Raw genomic sequence first — 20,431 nt, forward strand, 5'->3', positions numbered from 1 at the left:
AACCATATGACACCAACAAGTGTCACCACGTGACTCCACCACGTGTATCTATAGAATTTTCTATTTATAGAATTGCGTGTTTCTATTTATAGAATTTTCTATTTATAGAATTGAGTGTTTCTATTTAAAATATATAGACTACCATGTGACACCACCATGTGACACCACCACTTGACACCATGTGTCAACCACGTGACACCACCACGTGTCACTATGTGACTCCACCACGTGTAAAATATATAGATAAAACTAATGTGACAAGACAGACCGATTAATTTTATAAAAAGGAAACGTTAATATTTTGTTCAAGCATTTCTTTGTTTGCTTTTAGAGAAAGTAAAAATTCGAGCGTTGCCCCCGCCTGGCTGTGACTCTAATGTGAAGATAAAGGACAATTTGGATTTTAATTGACTTTTGCCTATTTTATCTCTTGAAGAATGTCTATTGTACGTTTTTAACATTTCCTGTATAAGTCTATGGATTATAGATCAATGAATACTCGGTTGTTATGTTATTTTAAAATCACTCGTGCCACACTGCTTTCTTATGCATGTATAATTCATCCATGGTAAAAGTATGTGGTCAACTGAAAATGCATGTAGATAATGAATTTCTGTTTTCAAAAAATACTTAATCTTTGGGTTACAAAGTTTCCTTACAATAATAAGTTGGAGCTCTATAACTTCACAGATAAGTCCTTTTATCATTTTGATACATTCATGTATATAACTGTGCTTAAATTCCAAAGAGGATTAAAAACAAATTCCAAAATATTTAATATATGGGGTTGGGGTTTTTAAAACTTATTACAAATCAATTTTGGGGTAGTCCCCCCCAAAATTTTTTATTCCCAAAAAGTGAAAGCCCGCCCCGTGTGCTCATTTTTAAATTTTTATTAAAAACAAGTTTTTTTAAAATTTTGATTTGAAAAGGCTTTTTTATAAAACAATTTTAAATCAAAAAAGTGGCTTTTTTTTTTTCAACTTCTTTAAAAACTTTCTTAGCTTTGCAAATTTAACTTTTGGGTTTTAAGGGGAAAAAAAAGAAATTTTCAGATGTAGTTACATTAAAGTCTTGGATGGTTTAGGGCTACATTTAAAATGAACTCTTTAAAATTTGGGTTTTGGGAATAAAAAAGATTAAAAAGCATTCCCCCTTTTAGTAATTAAAATAGAAACCCCCAAAAATTTTTAAATTGTCCTAAAAAGAAAGAAATGAAAAGAAAAAACTAGGAAGATTTTCACGATATTTACACAACCCGGGTGTAGAGGGAAAATTTTGAAAAGTTTAAACCTAAGGGAAAACAGGAAGGGAAAAAAACCAAAAAAAAATGGTAACAGTTTATTTTTTTTTTGAAAAAATTTTTTTTTTTAATTTTAAAACATCTCTTTTGGGAAAAAATTAAAAATTTTGAAAAAAAAGGGAAGCTTTAAAGATGATGTTTTTTTTTTCAAAAACCCCCTTAGAATTTTCAAAATTGAAAAGTTTTCATAGTTTTTCCCTAGTCATAAAAAACCGACTAATTTTTTTTGTTTATTGGGAAACATTGAAAAAATTTTTATTTCCCAAAAAAATGATTCTCAAAATTAATTTTTTCCAGAAAAATTTTAAAATTAAATTTTTCTAAAAAATATTTAAAGAAAATCAAAGAAAATTGGGTCATTTTAAGTAAAACGTCAAAAGCAAAAAAAAGGACTTAAATTAAAACATTCTGTTTCTATTGGGGGATGTAAAAGAATTTAAAATAATTTTAAAAGGGCTAGCGAATCTTTTGTGCAATCACACAAGAAAGTCAAAACTTTTCTTATAAGTTCTTTTTTCCTTTTTTTAAAGGGTCAAAAAATAAAAAAAAAGCCTTTAGGAATTAATTTTACAAATTTTTGTTGAATCAATTTTTCATCCAAAAAGGGTGTTTGCCCCAGGTTCTTTTAAAGGGGTCATTCGTAATTACAATCTTAATTAAAATGGAAAAAATGTATCTGGTTGTTTTTTTTAAAAGGATTTTATGTTTCAAGTTAATTACTTTTGATTTAAATTTCTGGGCAAAAAATATTTTTATGTTTTTTTATTTTAAAATTTTTCCAACTTTAAAATTTTATTTTGCGGGTTTTTTCCTACCCGTCTATTGGGTTGGGGTTTTTCTTCTATGAAGTTTTAAAAATGGATGGGGCCTAAAGGAAGGGGGGAGAGGGGAAATTTTCTTTTCCTATTTGCACCTGCTTGGATTATCTTTCCCAATTTTAAGTGAAAAAACCATGACTGTTTCAAAGGTCAAGGGTTTTACTTAAGAGATCTTGGTTAAAAAAAAATTTGGGGCCCCCCGGCGGGTTTTATAAATTTTAATGAATGAGACTACTTTAAAAATCTGCCCAAATTCATTGGTAAGGGCCTTAAATTTTCCAAAATCACATTCCTGTAAGTAAATTTAATGAAAGTCTATGGGAAATTTCCCCCAACCAATTTAAACAGGGTTTAAAAGTTTAACAATTGACAAATTCTAAAATTTCCCCTTTAAATAAAAAATTTTTTTTTCTTCTGTAAATTTTCATTTGAAGGCCCATTTAGCCTCAGAAATGCCACCATTTTTATTTAACAAAAAAAAAAGGTTTAATATTTTGGTATCTTGTTACAGTTTCAAAAAAAAAATACATTGTGCTCATTTACCATATAGGTGAACAATCTTTGCTCCTTTTGCTTTGTTGGCAGTAAGGATAATCATGTGAATTAGCATTTATAAGGAAGTCAAAATACTAGTTTGTTTACATTTGCTGCCTTTACAACACATTACTGCACATTTAAAGTTCTACTTTCTTCAGCTGTTAAGAATTTAACATGTTCTAAATCCATTGTTAAAACTTCACTTAACAATGTTTGACATTTCTAAAAAATGTTATAAAATGGATTTCTGAGGTATAATGTGCCTAATGTTAAAGACTGTTTTGTGCAACAGTTTTAGGTTAGTTTTAATATGTGTATTTATTTCAAGGATGTTTTCTGTAAGGAAGTTTCTTAATAGCATTTTGTTTTCTTTGAATAAATTTTTTATAATAATGTTGTCTTTATACATTTCATTTATCAACAGACATTCCTACTCCTCCACATCAGAGAACAGTGAATTGATGAAGTTGTCACATCATAAAAAGTCATGTCGTGTTGTTAGATTTTCTCCCAGTGGTGACGAACTTCATACTGCGTCTAAGGATAAATCATTTAATTCTATAGACCTTAATACTGGAAGTGTAAAGAGAAAAGTGAAAAATGCCCATGAGTGAGTATGAATTTTACTGACAATATTAAATGTTTAAGATTCTTGTTGTCCACATAAAAGGCTCTAATTTTATTCTGACTGAAGAACTCATTGGTTTTAATTACCCATTAATTTTGTAACCAGAATGATAAGTCATGTATTTTTTTTTCAAGGTCTATAACTTTATTGTGCACTGTAAGTGTAAATTGTTTAAATAGAATGTTTTTGGTAGTCAGCTTCAAGCCTTGTCAGGCAATAATAAATTCATTATGTACAGTATTGTCCTACCCAGATAATTTGTCATGATTTTGATATATTTTGTGCAAAAAAGAACAGTTATGTATAGGCCTGAGTGACAAGTCAAAGTGTAACATTTTCAGTTTCACATTTTTTGTGCCTCCTATTACACAGCAGTGTCAAAAGGTACAATATTCTAATTTTAAAGGCCACCAAAACTTAATTAATTTTCCTAAAATTAGACATAGTGTAAAAGGGTAGAGTATAATGTGAATGATGTTGTGATTGCATGTAGTTGCATTCGTAAATTCAGTGAAAAATGAAAGAACCATCTTAACCCTCTGTTACAAAAGGTTTTAATTTCAGGTCCCCAATATACAGTATGTTAGTAACAGGTGAAAACTTTCTTGTAACAGGAGATGATGATGGTCATTTAAAGGTAAGTGAAATCGTGGCTAAACCAGTTTAATCAAGAGTGATAACCCCTTGCCACCAGTAGAGCTTTGTGATCTGCTCAAACTGTGATAGATGACCAGGCTCTATACTCGTTGATTATCTCAGTTTATTTTGATATTGAAGTCTATTTTATAAATTTAGCAAGTTAAGACATCATTTCTTCCAACAAAAAATAAAATCTGTAGAATTAGTTTACTATGGTGTTTGATTAATATATATACATGTACTATTGATAAAGGCATGTTTTGTAGTGGTTTGTGGTCAGTTCCTATGCATCAAATTTGAAACGGGTGTTAAATGGTTAGCCGATATTATTTCTTAATTCTTACCCTTTTTTTCCCTGACAAAAAGCTGATTGACAATAATGCTTTTACTGTTAATTTGTCAGTTAGCCCACCAAAAGTCCTATCTAAGAAAATGTTATAATATTTCCGTTGCTTTTAAATTTTTTAGATCTCATGATCACATTTTATTCTCATAACTTGAAAAATCTAAATGAATTTCTCAAATTTTCTACACAGTGATAATTTGAAATGAATGAATGAAAAGTTTTAAGTGTATTTCAGTAGTTATGGGACCTAAGACATCAGAAAGCAGTTATGGAAGTGAAGGAATCAGAGGAATTTATAAGTGACATAGCAGTAGATGATGCTAAAAAAACGCTCTTAGTGACAAGGTAGTTTTGTTATCACTGTTCTTTTAATTTGCAGTTAGGCTCACAATTTTATACATGCGATAACGTCCATGATGTCCAGGACTGTCCTGAAGGCAAAAAAAAAAGAAAAGAAAATTAGTCACAATCAATCATAGTGTTCTCTTAAAATATCCATGTCTCTTGAAACATAGTTACATGTACATGAAAACACTTATAAGTCCTGTTATGTGGTTAATGATAAACAAATATTTTTACTTTCATGTTAGGACATTGGTAGGCATTTTCCCCTGCATGCTAACGCATTTCCCTGATGTTAGGACAACATATTTCCCCAATGTTAGGACATTTTACTTCCTGTAGAATATTTCTGTAAAAGAGGGACATTATTCTCTATATAACAACACTTTTCCCATGAACCACCAAAAATAATCTTTTCCCATGATTGAGATCTCTGTTGGATAATTTACTTTAACTGTTGTAAATTTTTTTTATATATATATTTACTTTAGTGGAGAAGGGACTCTTACAGCATTCAATCTGAGAAGAAAGAAGTTGGAAACACAATCAGAATTGTTTGATTCAGAGTTTCTGTCATTAGCTATATTAAAGGTAATGCTACATTCAAAATAGATGTTAAAAGCATTTTAATGTACAAGACAAAATGTTGACATCATAGTCAACAAGGTCACTGAGGCTAAAATCATAGATATATTGAAACTATGCTCAAAAATAACCTTTTATTGCAAGGCTATTAATTGAAGGATTTGATACAGTTTCAAGGATTACTAATATTTTAACCATTACAATGATAAATATTTTATACAGGACTTGTCTATCTTTCAATCTGGACAAAATCATTCATCATTTTTAAGGAAAATTTCAAAATAAGTACTGACTGAATAGGTAATCATAGTTAATACCAACATACAATAATATTTTACTGTAAAAGTGCGATTTTTTTCAAATTAGAAATGATAAAGAAAACATGACTTTTATAATTACAAATCAATTTAGTCAAATTCAGAATTCATTTAAAAAAATGTTATTTCTTATTTCAGAGAGGACAAAAGGTAGTCTGTGGTTGTGGAATGGGAGAGTTAAATATTTTCACATGGGGAGAGTGGGGTAATATAAGTGACAGGTTTCCTGGTCACCCCATGTCAGTAGATTGTATGGTACCAATTTCAGATGATATAGTGTGTACTGGTTCCTGTGATGGAATGATCAGGTAAATTTGAAGGTTTTACAACTTTATTTTTTATGGTGTTAGATGGCTCAGCCTTGTGCTGTTACTTTTGAATCAAATTCCATTCATTATTCTTTCTATTGAAATGCATTCTGTCAACTAAAATAGCTCAGCACAGAAAATCTAGCAAGAATGTTTAGCTTTGGGCTGTTTCTAAAAATAGAAAAATAAATATCTTTTAAATGGATGAGCCATCACCATATTGCGTCTGTAGCATCCATAGACAATACTCTTTCAAGCTTACATAAATAAATTAAGTCATTACCATAAACAGGCTACCTAATCCAAGATAGATATACCTTCAACTGACTTCTATTTTTGATTGGTATCGAGTATGGCCAAACTTGAAGGTTAATTGAGTTTTAAGTGTGGTTTTTTTTTTTTTTTTGGGGGGGGGGGGGGGGGACTTATTCTCAAGATTAACCAATTGATGGATTTTCTTTTAAAAATAATATTTACAAGGGGTCAATATGCCAATATGTTAATATTAGATATTCATTTCAAATTCATTAATAAATAAATTTCTACATTACAGGGCAGTAAATATTCTTCCAAATCGATTCTTAGGAGTAGTAGGAGAGCACCCTGGTGACTTCCCTATTGAGAACCTCTCTCTATCCAGAGACAAGGAATGGTTAGCAAGTTGCTCACATGATCAGAAAATAAAATTCTGGAATATTGACAGTATTAAAGAAGAAACAGTGGATGTTAGAAGTAGAGCTAAAAAGGGAAACAAGACTAAATTCCTAAAATCTTCAGATAAAGGTGATTTCTTTGCTGACATGGCTGTTGATGAAAACAGTGCTTCAACAAGTGGCCAGGGTGAAGGTGATAATAGTGACGATGAAGATGATGGTGATGACAGTGATGATGACGATAGTGATGATGATGAATAAAAAAGAATATTTACATGATATTTATGTTAATAAAGATTGATTAAACAAAATCTTCTTTTTGTATTTTTATTATTATATCTAATGATTTAGTCATTCGACCAAGTATGCTGGCATACTACATATGGCGTGAACTTAACCTGTAGAATAACCCATGATCTAGGGCTTAATACTTGGTAATAACACTTTTTTCTCGGCCTGACTTGTAGATCGCAAGTCTTCATATTTTTAAAATGCAGGAAACTTCACCACTTTATTTACAATCAAATTTTGCCTGATTGACCTTTTGAGGAAAACAGATTTATACTAATTATTAGCTCGACTATTCGATAAGAATCAGTAGAGCTATTGTAGTCACCCGAGCGTCGGCGTAACCACTTAAGTTAAAGTTTTTGTGATACCTCAAATATTTTCAAAGTCCATTGACATATGGCTTTGAAACTTTGCACACTTGTTTACCATCATGACCCCAACCTGTAGACAGGAGGAGGTAACTGTATCAAGCATTTTGACAGAATTATGCCCCATTTTGGACTTAGTATTTAAGTTACAGTTTTTTTAATACCTCAAATATTTTCAAAGTCCATTGACATTATGGCTTTGAAACTTTGCACACTTGTTCACCATTATAACCCCAGCCTGAAGACAGGAGGAGGTAACTATATCAAACATTTTGACAGAATTATGCCCCTTTTTCAACTTAGAATTTACATTTAGGTTTGCATACCACCTCAGATATTTTCATATTCTATTGAAACAAGTTGAAATTTAATACTCTTCTTTGAGAGCATAATAGGACTCTTTCCAAGGCCTATTACTGTAACATGGATTTAAAGAAAATTTTTGTCCTTTTGTTATTAACTCGGAAAATTTTACATTATCAAGGCTCTTTTACTATCAAGCACTAAGAATAGTCAAGCGTTGCTGTCCTTCTGACAGCTCTTGTTCCTCTAGCTGACAATTGTTTCTATCAAAGGAAATGGCAACTGTTGTGGTTCACTAGTATACCCTTTATAAAACTGTAACTGTACTTCACTTTATATAAAAATTAGAAACAAACTTTTCCTACATATTAATGGTGAGCAATATCCAATTCCTGCGTCTATACTTTTATTTGAAACTTTCTGCATCATTTTGGAAATACAATGTACCTTAAATCTAATCATATGAAACTTTGTCACATTCACTGTTTGATGACATGTTGTTAGAAATATTAATTTTTTATTGACTATATAATCTAACATCATTTTTTTGTCATTACTCATTAGGGATCTGTTAAATTCACTAATTGAATACATGTGCTACGTCTGCATTGTGTATACTGGATATATATGAACCGTGATTCATTTTAATTGTAACAAATAACAAGACTATGTTTCACAAATAATATCACTTTTGTTTATTTATACAACAATAGAGCAATTAATTAACAATTTATTTCTTTTATATACCAGATACTAACAACACATACAAAACCTCAATACACATCAGTAACTTGTTCACAAAATCTTCTGAACTGACGCTGGGCTAATTCTAATTAGGAGCTTTTTTGTTTGGTTTTATGGTTTGGTTTGGTTTTAAGGCGCACCAACACAGTTAAGGTCATATGGCACCGAAACAGAAAAGATGATTTTGGATAACCTCAGGTGTTACAAACTTTGATCTGAAGCACCTCATCTGCTGAAGCTAAGAGATGCATAGAATCCAATAATTCAAACCAATTTAGTCACCTGTTAAGATCATGCAGTGTTAAATGATGGTTGCAATTCTGATGCCTCAACCCATAAAGGCAACATCTTAACCACTAGGGGCAATAAGGAGCTACATTTAGAAGTTTGGGTTGTCAATTATTTTTGCAAAATATGTACACATACCAAATTTTCAAATTTTGTCAACAAACTATAAAACTATGTTCAATAAATTTTCACAACAATGGACAAAAAATTTAATTAAAAAATGATAAAATCATTGTTAAGATTAGTCTCGCATTCAAACAATTAACAACTTTAAATAAAACATCTATGAATATTATATCCCGGATGTAATGTAGAGATTATAAACTGTAAAATAAAAACTATTGTCACTCATGTATAAAGGCAATAAGGCTGAATGGCAAAAAATCATACACAAGTGACATTAGAGTTTTTAGACAGAACAAGTCGGGAAAAATGGACTAGATGTTTTATTTGATTTAGTCAAGACTAAAAATAGACATAACTCCTTCTCTCTGTTGTTTCTAACATTTCTGATATTAAAAACATACATTGATCCAACTTGAAAACTTTACTGGTTTATAGTAGGGGGATGTTATAGAACTTCTCACTAATTTGGGGAGAAAACATGTAAGGTCAGAAAGCTTAGTTGGTATATCCACTGTATGGTATTTAGAGGGTCACAGGTTCAAGCCCCAGTGAGGCTACACATTTTGCTCACCCTGTGACATTAAGTCATAACATGCCCAACATGGGGCCATGATTGTATACAGCTTCTTTGTTGCTGATAAGTGTTTTTCTGTCCCCATAAAATAGTAGGATGGATTTCATTATGGGGGAGCAGCAGGCTTCCAGAATTGTTTTGATTTATAAGCATATTGTCACATGAACAAGTTATTCAAATTATGGCAGCTTAAGGGACTTGCTACAAATAATAACACATAATAATAATTATTTATAACATATACTCTTTACAATAGCTTTACTGAGTTTGTAATTAATAAGAAAAATGGTGATCCAAATTTGTATATAAGTATGAAAAGTGAATTGTGAATATTAAAATATTTATTCTTGTAGAGGTGAGTGTAACTGTTGAATACACAAGTTGGAAGAAAAAAAACCTTCCAGATTTGGTTAGGAAGAAAAAAAAATTTAATAAGCATGTAGTTAAAATTAAAATTGAAATACACATTTCGTGCACCTTTTCTCGTTTTAAATATGTAGTTGACTGGTGAACAGAATGATCTGTCACAAATCTGTCACAAATGCTGGGATGCTATTGATGTACAACTAGAGTCTACAAGTGTACACCTAAATAATGTTTTATGTAGCTGTCAAATAAATCTATTGTAAAATAACTAAAGTGTTATTAGTTGGCTAAACAAATCTAATTAGAATGCCTGTGGCAGTAAATACAGGTCTTTGCAACCAGTATTGCAGGGAAGCCTGTACTCCAGACTAAACTGTAGAGTGCTCAGTTATAATATTGAAATCCTTGTAACCAATAATGGATTTTTTCAACTTTGAACCTGAACCAATTCTTTATTTTTTGTTGGGTTTTAAGTCACACTGACACATTAAAGGTTATATGGCAACTTTCCAGCTTTACTCATGAAGGAGAACCTCAGGTGCTCCTCTGTGCATTATTTAAGGCACAAAAGGACATCAAATAGAACCACTGACATTCCATAAGCCAACTGGATAGCATGAAACATTCAACTGGGTTAGAGTATTACTTTACTTATTTTTTAGCCTTTGTCAATTTAACATCAATGTCTGTGTCACCCATTAGTTTATCATATTTATGCCGTTTTGCTGCCTTGCTGCAATCACATTTCAACTGACAAAAACTTTCTTATTAAACTTACATAACAAAACTCTCTTCATTATCGGTAACTTTACACAACATACATTCTATCTTTAAAACATATTCTAACAGATATATTTCACATCAAACTTACAATAATACACAGACCTAGAGGTGGGACTCTTGTAACTTTGTTTCCCTATACAATATCACATTCATTGATCATGGCTTTTTGTCAATTTTGTTTCATTGGATTCAATAAATATATAACTATTATGCATTTTACTTATTCTAACCCCAAGCTCCAATTAATTCCCTGAACTAACATGATTATAACTGGTTGCCAGGCAACTAAATATCTAATCCAATCGAGGAAATTTCCATACATCATATGTGGTCTATCCCATCTGAAAATGTGTTAAGGAGCACAATTTATGATAAACCTGATTTTTATCAATATTTATATTTATCTCTATGGTAACAATAGGGTCATATTACAGGGGTCATCTTGACATTATTCATTCCCTATATATAACATAATCATTATCAGACTACACTGTTATTTTTGTAACATAAGTACCAGGTTGCATCAATATATTTCTGTGAAATTCTCTTAACAGGAAGTATTTTTATATATCTGTAATATCACAGTAAATGTACACTCAAGACATTCTCTGGGATTTTATCGACATCCAGCCCAGTATTTTTACTTTTTATAAAGAAAAGTTTCAAGTTCAACCTTTTTTTCTGCAAGTCATTTATCACTTCTCATAATCACTCTTATTTGATTCCTTAATTCTGTGTTTCAAAGAACCTATTTTATCTAGAATCATACATGATGTGGAAATGAGTCAATAATATCATTTTTATGTAATCATTGCAGTCATAAGGTTTCTTTCTTTGAATTGCCTAAATTGTTAGAATTATGTTTTGACGATATCTAATAATCTAATGAATATAATAATGGACAATCAAACAACAAATAAAATTTGACCCAATACTTCTCTACGTTTGATAGAAGGGTTTTGAAATTATCAAAGGATACGGACTTGGGAACATCCGCTTCAGATCAACTTTCTCTTTGCAGTAGGGACACGTCTGCTTCTTTCCCACAATGCACCAGCCTCGTATACAAAACTCGTGAAATCTAAAAACGTCTAGTTAAGGAAAACATAATTATCACATAACAAACTAATTATTTAGAGAAACAGATAAAAAGATTTCTCAACAAATGGCCAACATCACAATAAGCAATCTACATTCTCTAGACATTAAAAAAAATATCACGTGTTGCAAACAATATACAACATATCAACTCCACAAAAGTCTGTTTTGTTACATTTTGTAATTTTAACTGGTACTTAAACTGTATTTTGAAATTATAATTGGTAACAAAAAGTATCATAATTAGTAATTTTTATTGGTATATTGTAATTGTATATATTATTTTGTATTAAAGGATACACATGGTCACACTGTAGTTTACAGGTTGTTTCTATTATTGCATCTTCATTATTTGTAACTAATATTTGATTACCACATACTGCACAGATATTCGGATCCAACCTTTTCCCAGGCAAACCCGTTACTGTATAATACTGAAATATATTAAAAAACAAGATATCAATTAGCTCTGTACTGGTTTCCTAGCAGTTTCCGGCCACAAATCGCACATTTTAACAAATAAAATAAAAATCAGTCTACGGAGGGGTACAAAACTTTGACAGGACAAAGTTAGGTACCTGTCCAGCATTGCCATGTGTTTAATGTTGCACTTTCATTTTACTTTTTAATTTGAATATAGGCCTGAAATGTAACACCTTTTTTCACCTTTATTCAAATATTCAAAGCAGTTTTCCGGACCTTTTTATTTTGAATATAATTCAGTACCATAAAGCAATGTTAAGATGGTTTTAACAAATAAACAGAACTTCCCAACCTTTTCCGTGTCGTCTGAAAAAATATTTTCCGAAGTATTGATTTACCTAAACTGGGGTCTTAGTTATTGTGCATGGATATTCAAGCTAGAATTCCCCAGGTGTTGCTTATTTTAAAAGTCGCAAGTTCTCTTATGTAACTTTAAATAACAGGCAAAACTTCAAAACATATAAATCGTTGTACTATTTTAAATGCTGTTTAGCATAGAAAACAAATGTCTCTCTGATTCATGAATTAATGTGGACGCCTCCAGACCTGGGGTAATCACTAATCGTAATCATCGATTTTTTAATTGATTACATGATTACAGTGTAATCATCATGTAATTGACTACCTTGCTCAAAATTGATTACATTAATTGTAATTAATCAATTACAGCTTAAATTCAGTCTGTAATTATGATTACAATTTGATTGATATTGATTACTTTCAGATTTTACATGAAACTATTGAAATTCAAATGATTTATTTCACATGTTATAGTTTAACTAAGGTAGTAAAATATCAAGTGAGACATTTTAAGACATCACTCACAATGAAGAAATAAGTTTTAATCCATACAGTTAACCAAATTCTAACTGAAAGATAGACATCATTGTTTGGCTGGTATTCTAACCAAAATGTCAAATCATTGGATTTATGATGTCTTTGAATTTCCTAAAGAAACATCTGGAAATGTGACAGCACAGTGCAAATTGTGCCCTAAGAAGATAAATGGAAACACTAAGTCACATTCAAATTTCATTACCCACATAAAGGTATGTTAAATTTTGTTTCACATATTTTGGTTAAACCATGTTTTAAAAAGTTTCAAACAATGTAGATAACTTCTTTACTTTGTATATTCTAGAGTTTATGTCAGATGCATATTACCATATTTTAATTATATGCAACAGTTATTTTGTAAGGTGATAGACAATGTGTCTATATTATAATGGATACTGTTGTACCATTGAAGTGTTTGTAAAAAAAACTGATAATTTCTTTGTAAAGTCTATTGTCTCTTTGAATTCCCATATAAAAATTTATTGTTTTCACACCTATTTTAACACCTGTATACAGTATACTGTACAATTGACACTTTTAAAAATTCTGTTGCAGAGAGTTCAATATGAAACCTACACCAAGAAGACTGAGGACCATCCCTGCATCATTGGCCCCTGTAGAGCGTTTGCTTAGTGTTGCGGGTAAAATTTTCCGTCCTGATAGATGCAGTCTGACTGATAGACAGTTTCATGAACTTATGATGCTAAAGTGCAATGCTAAAATATGATAAAGTGATGTGACAGTAACTAAAAGTGTGTTAAAATGATGACTGTTGATGAGCTGAAAATCCTTTGTGTATATAATGTATATAGTGTATATATTAAATAGCATTAACTTTTGTTTATAGTTATACATGGAATGTAATCAATTATCAATCAATTACTTTCTCAAAGTAATTGTAATTTAATTGATTACAGAGGCAAGTCTGAGTAATCAATTGTAATCAATTACAATAAAATCTGAAAGTAATAGTAATTAAATCAATTACTGATCAATGTAATCATCCCCAGGTCTGGACGCCTCACTGGTAAAAATAGACTGTACTGGACGAAAATGATAAACGGCTGGAAAACTGCTAGGGGACAGAAACTGCTAGGAAACCAGTACTCATAACATATAAATATAATAATATCATACTGCATTATTGCCAATCAAATAGCACTAAAATAGTAAATTTGAACATGTTATGATAAAATGCAAGTAACATGGAACTTATTTTGCTGTAAATAAGGTGTCATCTAACCAGCTGAGATCTATATGACCTTCTGACAGCACCTTGGTTATATTTGTCTTTAAATAGCTTTATGTTCTCCCATATAATTATATCCTGCCAGCAACTTGTTTAATATTATTTATATAAATATCGACATTTTCAATTACTTCTAATCATTCAATCATCAAAAAATCCAGCATATATTAAAAGAAATTTCATTTAGTAGAATTGAAAAATATATTCATATATAATAGAACATACCCCTATATGAGCTGCCATGGTATCACTACAAACTTCTGCAAAATCCCTCGACACCACTCCAAAATAGAGGCCATAAAACATTATTAATAGACCAAAATCCATAGAATACTGTGGTTTGATCAAGAATAACATGTTAACGCCCAGCATTGTTAACATTATGACCATGTATCCCAGAATTCCTGAGCCATAACTGATTTTGTAGATGAGCAGAAACCATTTATATACAAGCCTGAAAATGAAAACAGATTTTTAGAGAGCATTATTTTACCTTTGTTTGTTGGTTTAGTTCAAACATATACCAATATTATACAAGATGGCAGTCACTTTTTCATACTATCCTGCTTTTTACTATATCCTAGTTCCTACAGGTAAATGATTTGATTCAGTGGTGTAGAAGACATGGCACAGTGGCACTAAACATAAATATTTTCAAAGTTTTCTCAAATTACATCAGGAACTATTTTTACTTTTGATCCCCCAAAACAGCGAGCAATACATGGATATTTATAAGTGCCAATTCCACATATTTTTTATTTCTACATTATAAGAAATCAACTAAGAGACCAAATGACACCTAGGGGTACTTAATTTTCAGCTATGGTGACCATGATCTTCAAGCTGGCAAAATGATCCTTTGTCATGCTATGTTATTAATCTGTCTTGATGATTTTTTGAAATACTATCAAGTATGCAAATATTTTAATCGGATACATTTATTTGAACAAATAAACATACATAGACAGATATTGGATTACCAACAATAATTACTGTCTATCTTTAACATTGTATTCTTAAAACCCTACATGGTTGTAACTCTGGAATTTCTGACAGGCTTGTAAATAAAAAAAATTATGTTAATACAAATGTAATACCTTGGTGTTCTTCCTTCTAAAGGTTTCCGTGTAGATTTGAACACAATATAGGCGGTAATGACTGAGAAAATAGCCCACACAACTATAAACCTCGTCCAACCAAACTTCAAACAAAATCCTACAGGAATTATCCACATTCCAATCAATGTGGCTCTCTGAAAAAAAAATTGTAATAACAGCACACATCACAGTGTTTTCCCTGTCTTTTTGTCAATGGGTCTGGTGCAATTTGAATTGTGAAAATTATCATTGTAATACCATTATTTGGAAAACAAAGTAAAACCTAATGTATACTGTTAATATTTAGCTGTTTGTTTGCTTCATTTCACGCCTTTTTTCAACAGTATTTCAGTCATATAGGCGGGTAGTTTCCTAACCATCGTTCCTGGAGAGTTACACCAGTACTAGACTACCTTCCTCCGCGCTAAACTACCAAAGCATCTCCCGGGGATCAAACCCACGCCAGAGAGGTAACTGGATTAGAAGTCATCGACTCTAACCCCTCGACCACGGAGGCGGTCTATTAAATAACTAAAAATGTGTTGGAATATACCTTAATTCATAATAACCACCTACACCTTAATTATTACATAAAGTCTCATAGTTCCATGTCTCTGTATATATTCTTATGTTGTTTTGAAAATTGTGAATAACAAAAGGATATTGTTTTTAGGCTTTATGAATGGGGCCTTATTTTAGCCCAAAAACTGTAATTAACTGTAATTGTAGGACTGAACTAGAAATGTGTCCATAGGACACGGATGCCCCCTGTCAATCTTATGACTCTAGGTCAAACATTTTTTAGACTACATGTGCCACAAGTTGAAAACTAAAAATCAACAAAGGGCCATAATTCTGTTAAATTTGGTCACAGCAAAAATTCCTTCCTTTACTACCATCTACACATTAAGGTTGTTCATCCCTGTAAGTTTAAGCAAAATCTGCCATCCGGTTTAAGAGGAGTTGCGTTCACAAAATTTCTACATAGTATATAGTGAAAAAATCAACAAAGGGCCATAATTCTGTTAAATTTGGTCGCAGCGAAAATTCCTTCCTTAACTACCATCTACACATTAAGGTTGTTCATCCCTGTAAGTTTAAGCAAAATCTGCCATCCGGTTTAAGAGGAGTTGAGTTCACAAAATTTCTACATAGTATATAGTGTAAAAATCAACAAAGGGCCATAATTCTGTTAAATTTGGTCGCAGCGAAAATTCCTTCCTTTACTACCATCTATACATTAAGGTTGTTCATCCCTGTAAGTTTAAGCAAAATCTGCCATATGGTTTAAGAGGAGTTGCGTTCACAAGATTTCGGGACGTACGGACGGACGTACAGACTGACGGACAAGTGCAATGCTATATGCTCCCACATTGTGGGGGCATAAAAATGTAATTACAACAGTCAACACACTAGACTGTTTCACAATGCTAACATTGGACCCACATCTCCAATGACCTATCAATTTCATGTGCTGAATACTTGACATACCATTAACGCAAAATATACATGCAAAATCTGTCTGACAATGACGTCTGACATAAAAATAAAATGTGATTTTTAGCTTTTGTGATCCCTGAATGATTTAAATGCTACAGCATAAATAGTCTCCATGGCATTTACACTAAATCAAACTAAGAAACTTAACTCAAATTAATGGTTGCCTCTATGAGTATATTTTCCTAAATATAGTTTTTTCCCCTAAAATTTTACCTGATAAGACCTGAAGTATCTCTGTTTCCACTGGACTAACAATATCTGTGCAACAACAAGAGTCGCTATTAGTATAAGGACCATCTCGGCATGCATAGCCTCATGGCCACGATGCTTCTCATGTAATCTTTGGTGCTCTATTCTGTAAAAACAATTTGAATCTAACAAATATCCTACAAGTATCAAATGCATGTAATCTTAATACCATAGTATAAATGATGTAAATTTACTAAGCCAAATATAAGCTTAAAATAAAAATAGCCTATAAGTGACAAATAAGTAAATTTCATGGTACATGTACATCTAAATAATTATAAAGCCTGAATCTATGAAGATATTGTGGTCACATAAAATATTTTGACCCTATTAAGACTTAAAACAACATTAAATGGCATGGATGGCATATATGTGCAAACCAGAACGTTAGACAACCATTTCAACTTTAGATGATTGCTTATTTCAAACTTTTCTTCATTGCAATATAAGAGCTTTAGAAAAATAATAAAAGCCTTACTTCCATCTTTCTTTCTCTGACAACTTTGATAAATCTATGGTCTGAAACACAAAAAGTAGGAAAAAATACTGAATCAATTTAATGTAATTAAATGAAAAGAAATAAGAAAAATATATCAAAAATTACATGCTGCTATTTGCATATATATATATATATAATAACGTACACATGCTGTCCCAACTTTATCTATTGTTTTTCGAGGGAATTTTTAATTACATTATGTAATTAAAAATTCCGCTTTCATACATGTAGCTTGAACATATTGCAGTATCAACTGTGAAAACCGGACCCTGTCCAGACTTGACCAAACATTTTTTAGAAGATAACGGTTTTCATTGGTTTTATACAGAGTCATTCATTGATCATTACGATTTATTTCTACATGGACTTTATTTCAAAATTTATATTTTTTTACAATTATAACAAGGACACTCATGAGCACAGCCGACAGGTATGAAAAGCATACACAGGTTAGCTTTAACCTGCTCTTTTGTTCATTTTATCTGTTGATTAGTCAGGCACAAAATGTTATAATTCTCAAATTTTTGCACGCCAACACTGATGAATTATCCAAAAATCAAAGTCATCATAAATGATAAAAGGATGAATAAAACATGTGTTGTACATGTGGTCATGTACATCACAGATTTTGTCAATTTAAGTCGATGTGTGCATGTATCTCTTAACCTTATGTATGGTATTGAAAAATCTTTGAATTTCTATACTATCCATAAATACCACAAAATCCTAGACCTAAATCCTGAAGTTGGAATTAGGCAATTTAACTGGAGTATATTTCAACTGTATTTGACTTACATGTGTGATATACAACTAATTTCAATTAACATTCATCAACCAGTTTTTTCACACTTTTTTAAAATTAAGCTGATACAACAGATCAGGGTTCTCGGGGACGCTTATTTCGGCGTCCCGGTACGCATGTTTATTACAGCTGGACGCAAATATTTCAGAGCAAGGATTCCACGTACGCTTAATTTTGCCTGGGGACGCATAAACATTACCGATTGTTTACAACCAGAAATACACAAATGCGTCAGCGCGTGTCAGTCTATAGGTAGGCGGTCCTATGCACATCGACCCGTGAAGCGATTAGCCAATCAGCGATAACGCTTTCGATCATTATCACGCAATAGTGATCAGACTAATGTATACACGCGCTGTACAGTACATGTAATTACCAGATATAACACGAGGTGATAATTTTATATCTTTGATCAACAGTTGATTGGAAATTAGCAAATTTTACCGACAAAAGGATAAAATTATCGACTATTTACGCCGCAAGTTTAAAGACTGTTTTCTCAAATTACAAATGAATGTAATTTTGAATGATTGTCAAATATTTTCGGCATTTTCTAGGCACAATTTTGCTTTAGTTTTATTCTTGCAAAAACTTTCGATAAGACTATTAAGAATTTAAGATATTGTGCCGAAATGCCAGGACAACAAACCAAAATACACATACGCTTTTCTTTGATATTTAAATTCTATCCGAAAATTGATCCCGAACATCGGCGATTTCACGTTCGCCAGAAACCCTAAAATTTCGCAAAAATTCTCGGTTTCCAAGCCAAACATGCGAATGAATTGTTCCTTTATTATTTAATCAACATTAAATCTTTAAATATCGATCTTCAATTTGCCCCCTTTTGAAGATATTTGCTAAAATAATTGTCGATCGGATGAATCTCTTACACACTGTTTGAAGCTGTACACGATTTTCCTATTCATTCCGCTAAACGCTGCCTATATACATTTACGTTTTTTTTTACAAATATAAACTTTTTGTCTTTAGAGTGGACTTATTTAACCAGAATAAAATTTGATTTGGTATAAAAGTGAAAAAAAAACAAAAAACGATTTCCATGTGTTGATGCATTATAATGAAATAATTTCATAATAAATATTTCATAATAAATATCAACAAAACAAAACAATAATTATACTATGTAGTTCAGAGTTTCTTTTGAATAACTATAAACTTTGGAAGTCTCTTGAAGATTCAAAATATCAGCAATGCTATTGTGAGCATTGAATGACTAATCTGTAAACATATTAATTGGGACGCGCTTTTGGACTCCAACTTTTTCAGGGTTGGGAGTCCATGGACTCCATGTTTTAAAGTCCTAGTGAGAACCCTGACAGATTCTGTCTTATCTTTATTAAATACTGTGCATGTAAGTTGCAACTTAATCCGAATTTATGCAGTATCCGAAAGTAGTTTATTTGAGACATTGCCTTAAGCGATAATTTACGCTTCTACTCAGCGAAAAAACTGTTAAAATCCTATGCAACACCTTCAGCTTCTAAAAATATGCAAATATTACCTTGTTGCCAGCTAAATGGAGAGCAATATCGGCATGTTCAACGTGGTTGTTCATTTTCCAATTGATTTTTTTGACTACAACGATAATATCCGAAAATCCCGATCAGGAAATTATTAACGAATTAGTAATCACAACGGAAACTGGTCATCATCGACAAGATTTCCAGCGATCTCAGCGCCCAAAGATCCATGGAAGTCTTTTACATATAAAACTTTTTCCAACTCATCAAATCATAATTACGTAAAAACAAGATTTAAAATTGTTTTATAGGCTACTCATGGTAAAAAAAAACATACTGTCATAAAATTCCTCCACGTCACTGTTAGTCTATATACATGTATTTGGGTAATGATTTGGTTCTTAAAATCATATGACGCTTAATATATAGCGTGTATATGTATATTAATATAGCTTAATTGTATATATACACATTATTTTACTGTTTTGCGAAGAGTCACAACCTCTGGCCGTTAAAGTATGACTGCACACGATGGCAGGAATACATTGGATTAGGTATATGTGAAAGAAATTGCGTACACTGATCATCAACTTTCAGAGCATGCGTGCCAAGAGAGAAGCGTTCTGGGCACTACTTGAGCAGGCAGACCCAGATGTTGTCCTTGCCAGCGAGACCTGGCTGAACACTAACATCGCAGGAAGGGAAGTTTTGCCTGACAACTACAGGTTTGTTACACGCCGCGATCGACCGAACAGCACATATGGTGGTGTGGCGATTATAGCGAAGCAAGACATGGAAGCTACCGAAGTACTGA

General features: G+C 31.7%; 2 protein-coding genes across 2 annotated transcripts; one reads left to right on the forward strand and one right to left on the reverse strand.

Moving 5' to 3' along the window:
* The first annotated feature begins 3,035 nt into the window (after nt 1–3,035).
* On the forward strand, nt 3,036–6,765 carry LOC132758489 (WD repeat-containing protein 55-like). The gene is made up of 6 exons (XM_060750166.1): nt 3,036–3,268; nt 3,851–3,923; nt 4,510–4,616; nt 5,105–5,204; nt 5,654–5,823; nt 6,377–6,765. Exons 1-6 carry the CDS (start codon nt 3,051–3,053, stop codon nt 6,735–6,737), a joined length of 1,029 nt encoding a protein of 342 aa, XP_060606149.1. The 5' UTR covers nt 3,036–3,050; the 3' UTR covers nt 6,738–6,765.
* Nucleotides 6,766–10,256: 3,491 nt separating this feature from the next.
* LOC132758480 (E3 ubiquitin ligase Rnf121-like) lies at nt 10,257–19,770 on the reverse strand. Its single transcript, XM_060750154.1, has 8 exons — nt 19,659–19,770; nt 17,311–17,351; nt 16,797–16,938; nt 15,084–15,238; nt 14,212–14,440; nt 11,718–11,851; nt 11,299–11,400; nt 10,257–10,660 (listed from the first exon to the last, which is right to left on the reverse strand). Exons 1-8 carry the CDS (start codon nt 19,710–19,712, stop codon nt 10,540–10,542), a joined length of 978 nt encoding a protein of 325 aa, XP_060606137.1. The 5' UTR covers nt 19,713–19,770; the 3' UTR covers nt 10,257–10,539.
* Nucleotides 19,771–20,431: the final 661 nt, after the last annotated feature.

This window comes from Ruditapes philippinarum, unplaced genomic scaffold (assembly GCF_026571515.1).
Source record: "Ruditapes philippinarum isolate M1 unplaced genomic scaffold, ASM2657151v2 ctg5251_1_1_1_1, whole genome shotgun sequence".
Taxonomy (NCBI): Eukaryota; Metazoa; Mollusca; class Bivalvia; order Venerida; family Veneridae; genus Ruditapes; species Ruditapes philippinarum.

Excerpts from the sequence above, each read along its gene's own strand:
- LOC132758480 (XM_060750154.1), bottom strand. The coding sequence starts at position 19,712 with ATGAACAACCACGTTGAACATGCCGATATTGCTCTCCATTTAGCTGGC. Across the intron at positions 17,352-19,658 it reads TCCATTTAGCTGGCAACAAG|ACCATAGATTTATCAAAGTT; the intron begins GTAATATTTGCA and ends TTTGTGTTTCAG. Across the intron at positions 10,661-11,298 it reads AAGCGGATGTTCCCAAGTCC|ATGGGATAGACCACATATGA; the intron begins GTATCCTTTGAT and ends ACACATTTTCAG.
- LOC132758489 (XM_060750166.1), top strand. The coding sequence starts at position 3,051 with ATGTTGTCTTTATACATTTCATTTATCAACAGACATTCCTACTCCTCC. Across the intron at positions 3,269-3,850 it reads AAAGTGAAAAATGCCCATGA|GTCCCCAATATACAGTATGT; the intron begins GTGAGTATGAAT and ends TTTTAATTTCAG. Across the intron at positions 4,617-5,104 it reads AAAACGCTCTTAGTGACAAG|TGGAGAAGGGACTCTTACAG; the intron begins GTAGTTTTGTTA and ends TATTTACTTTAG.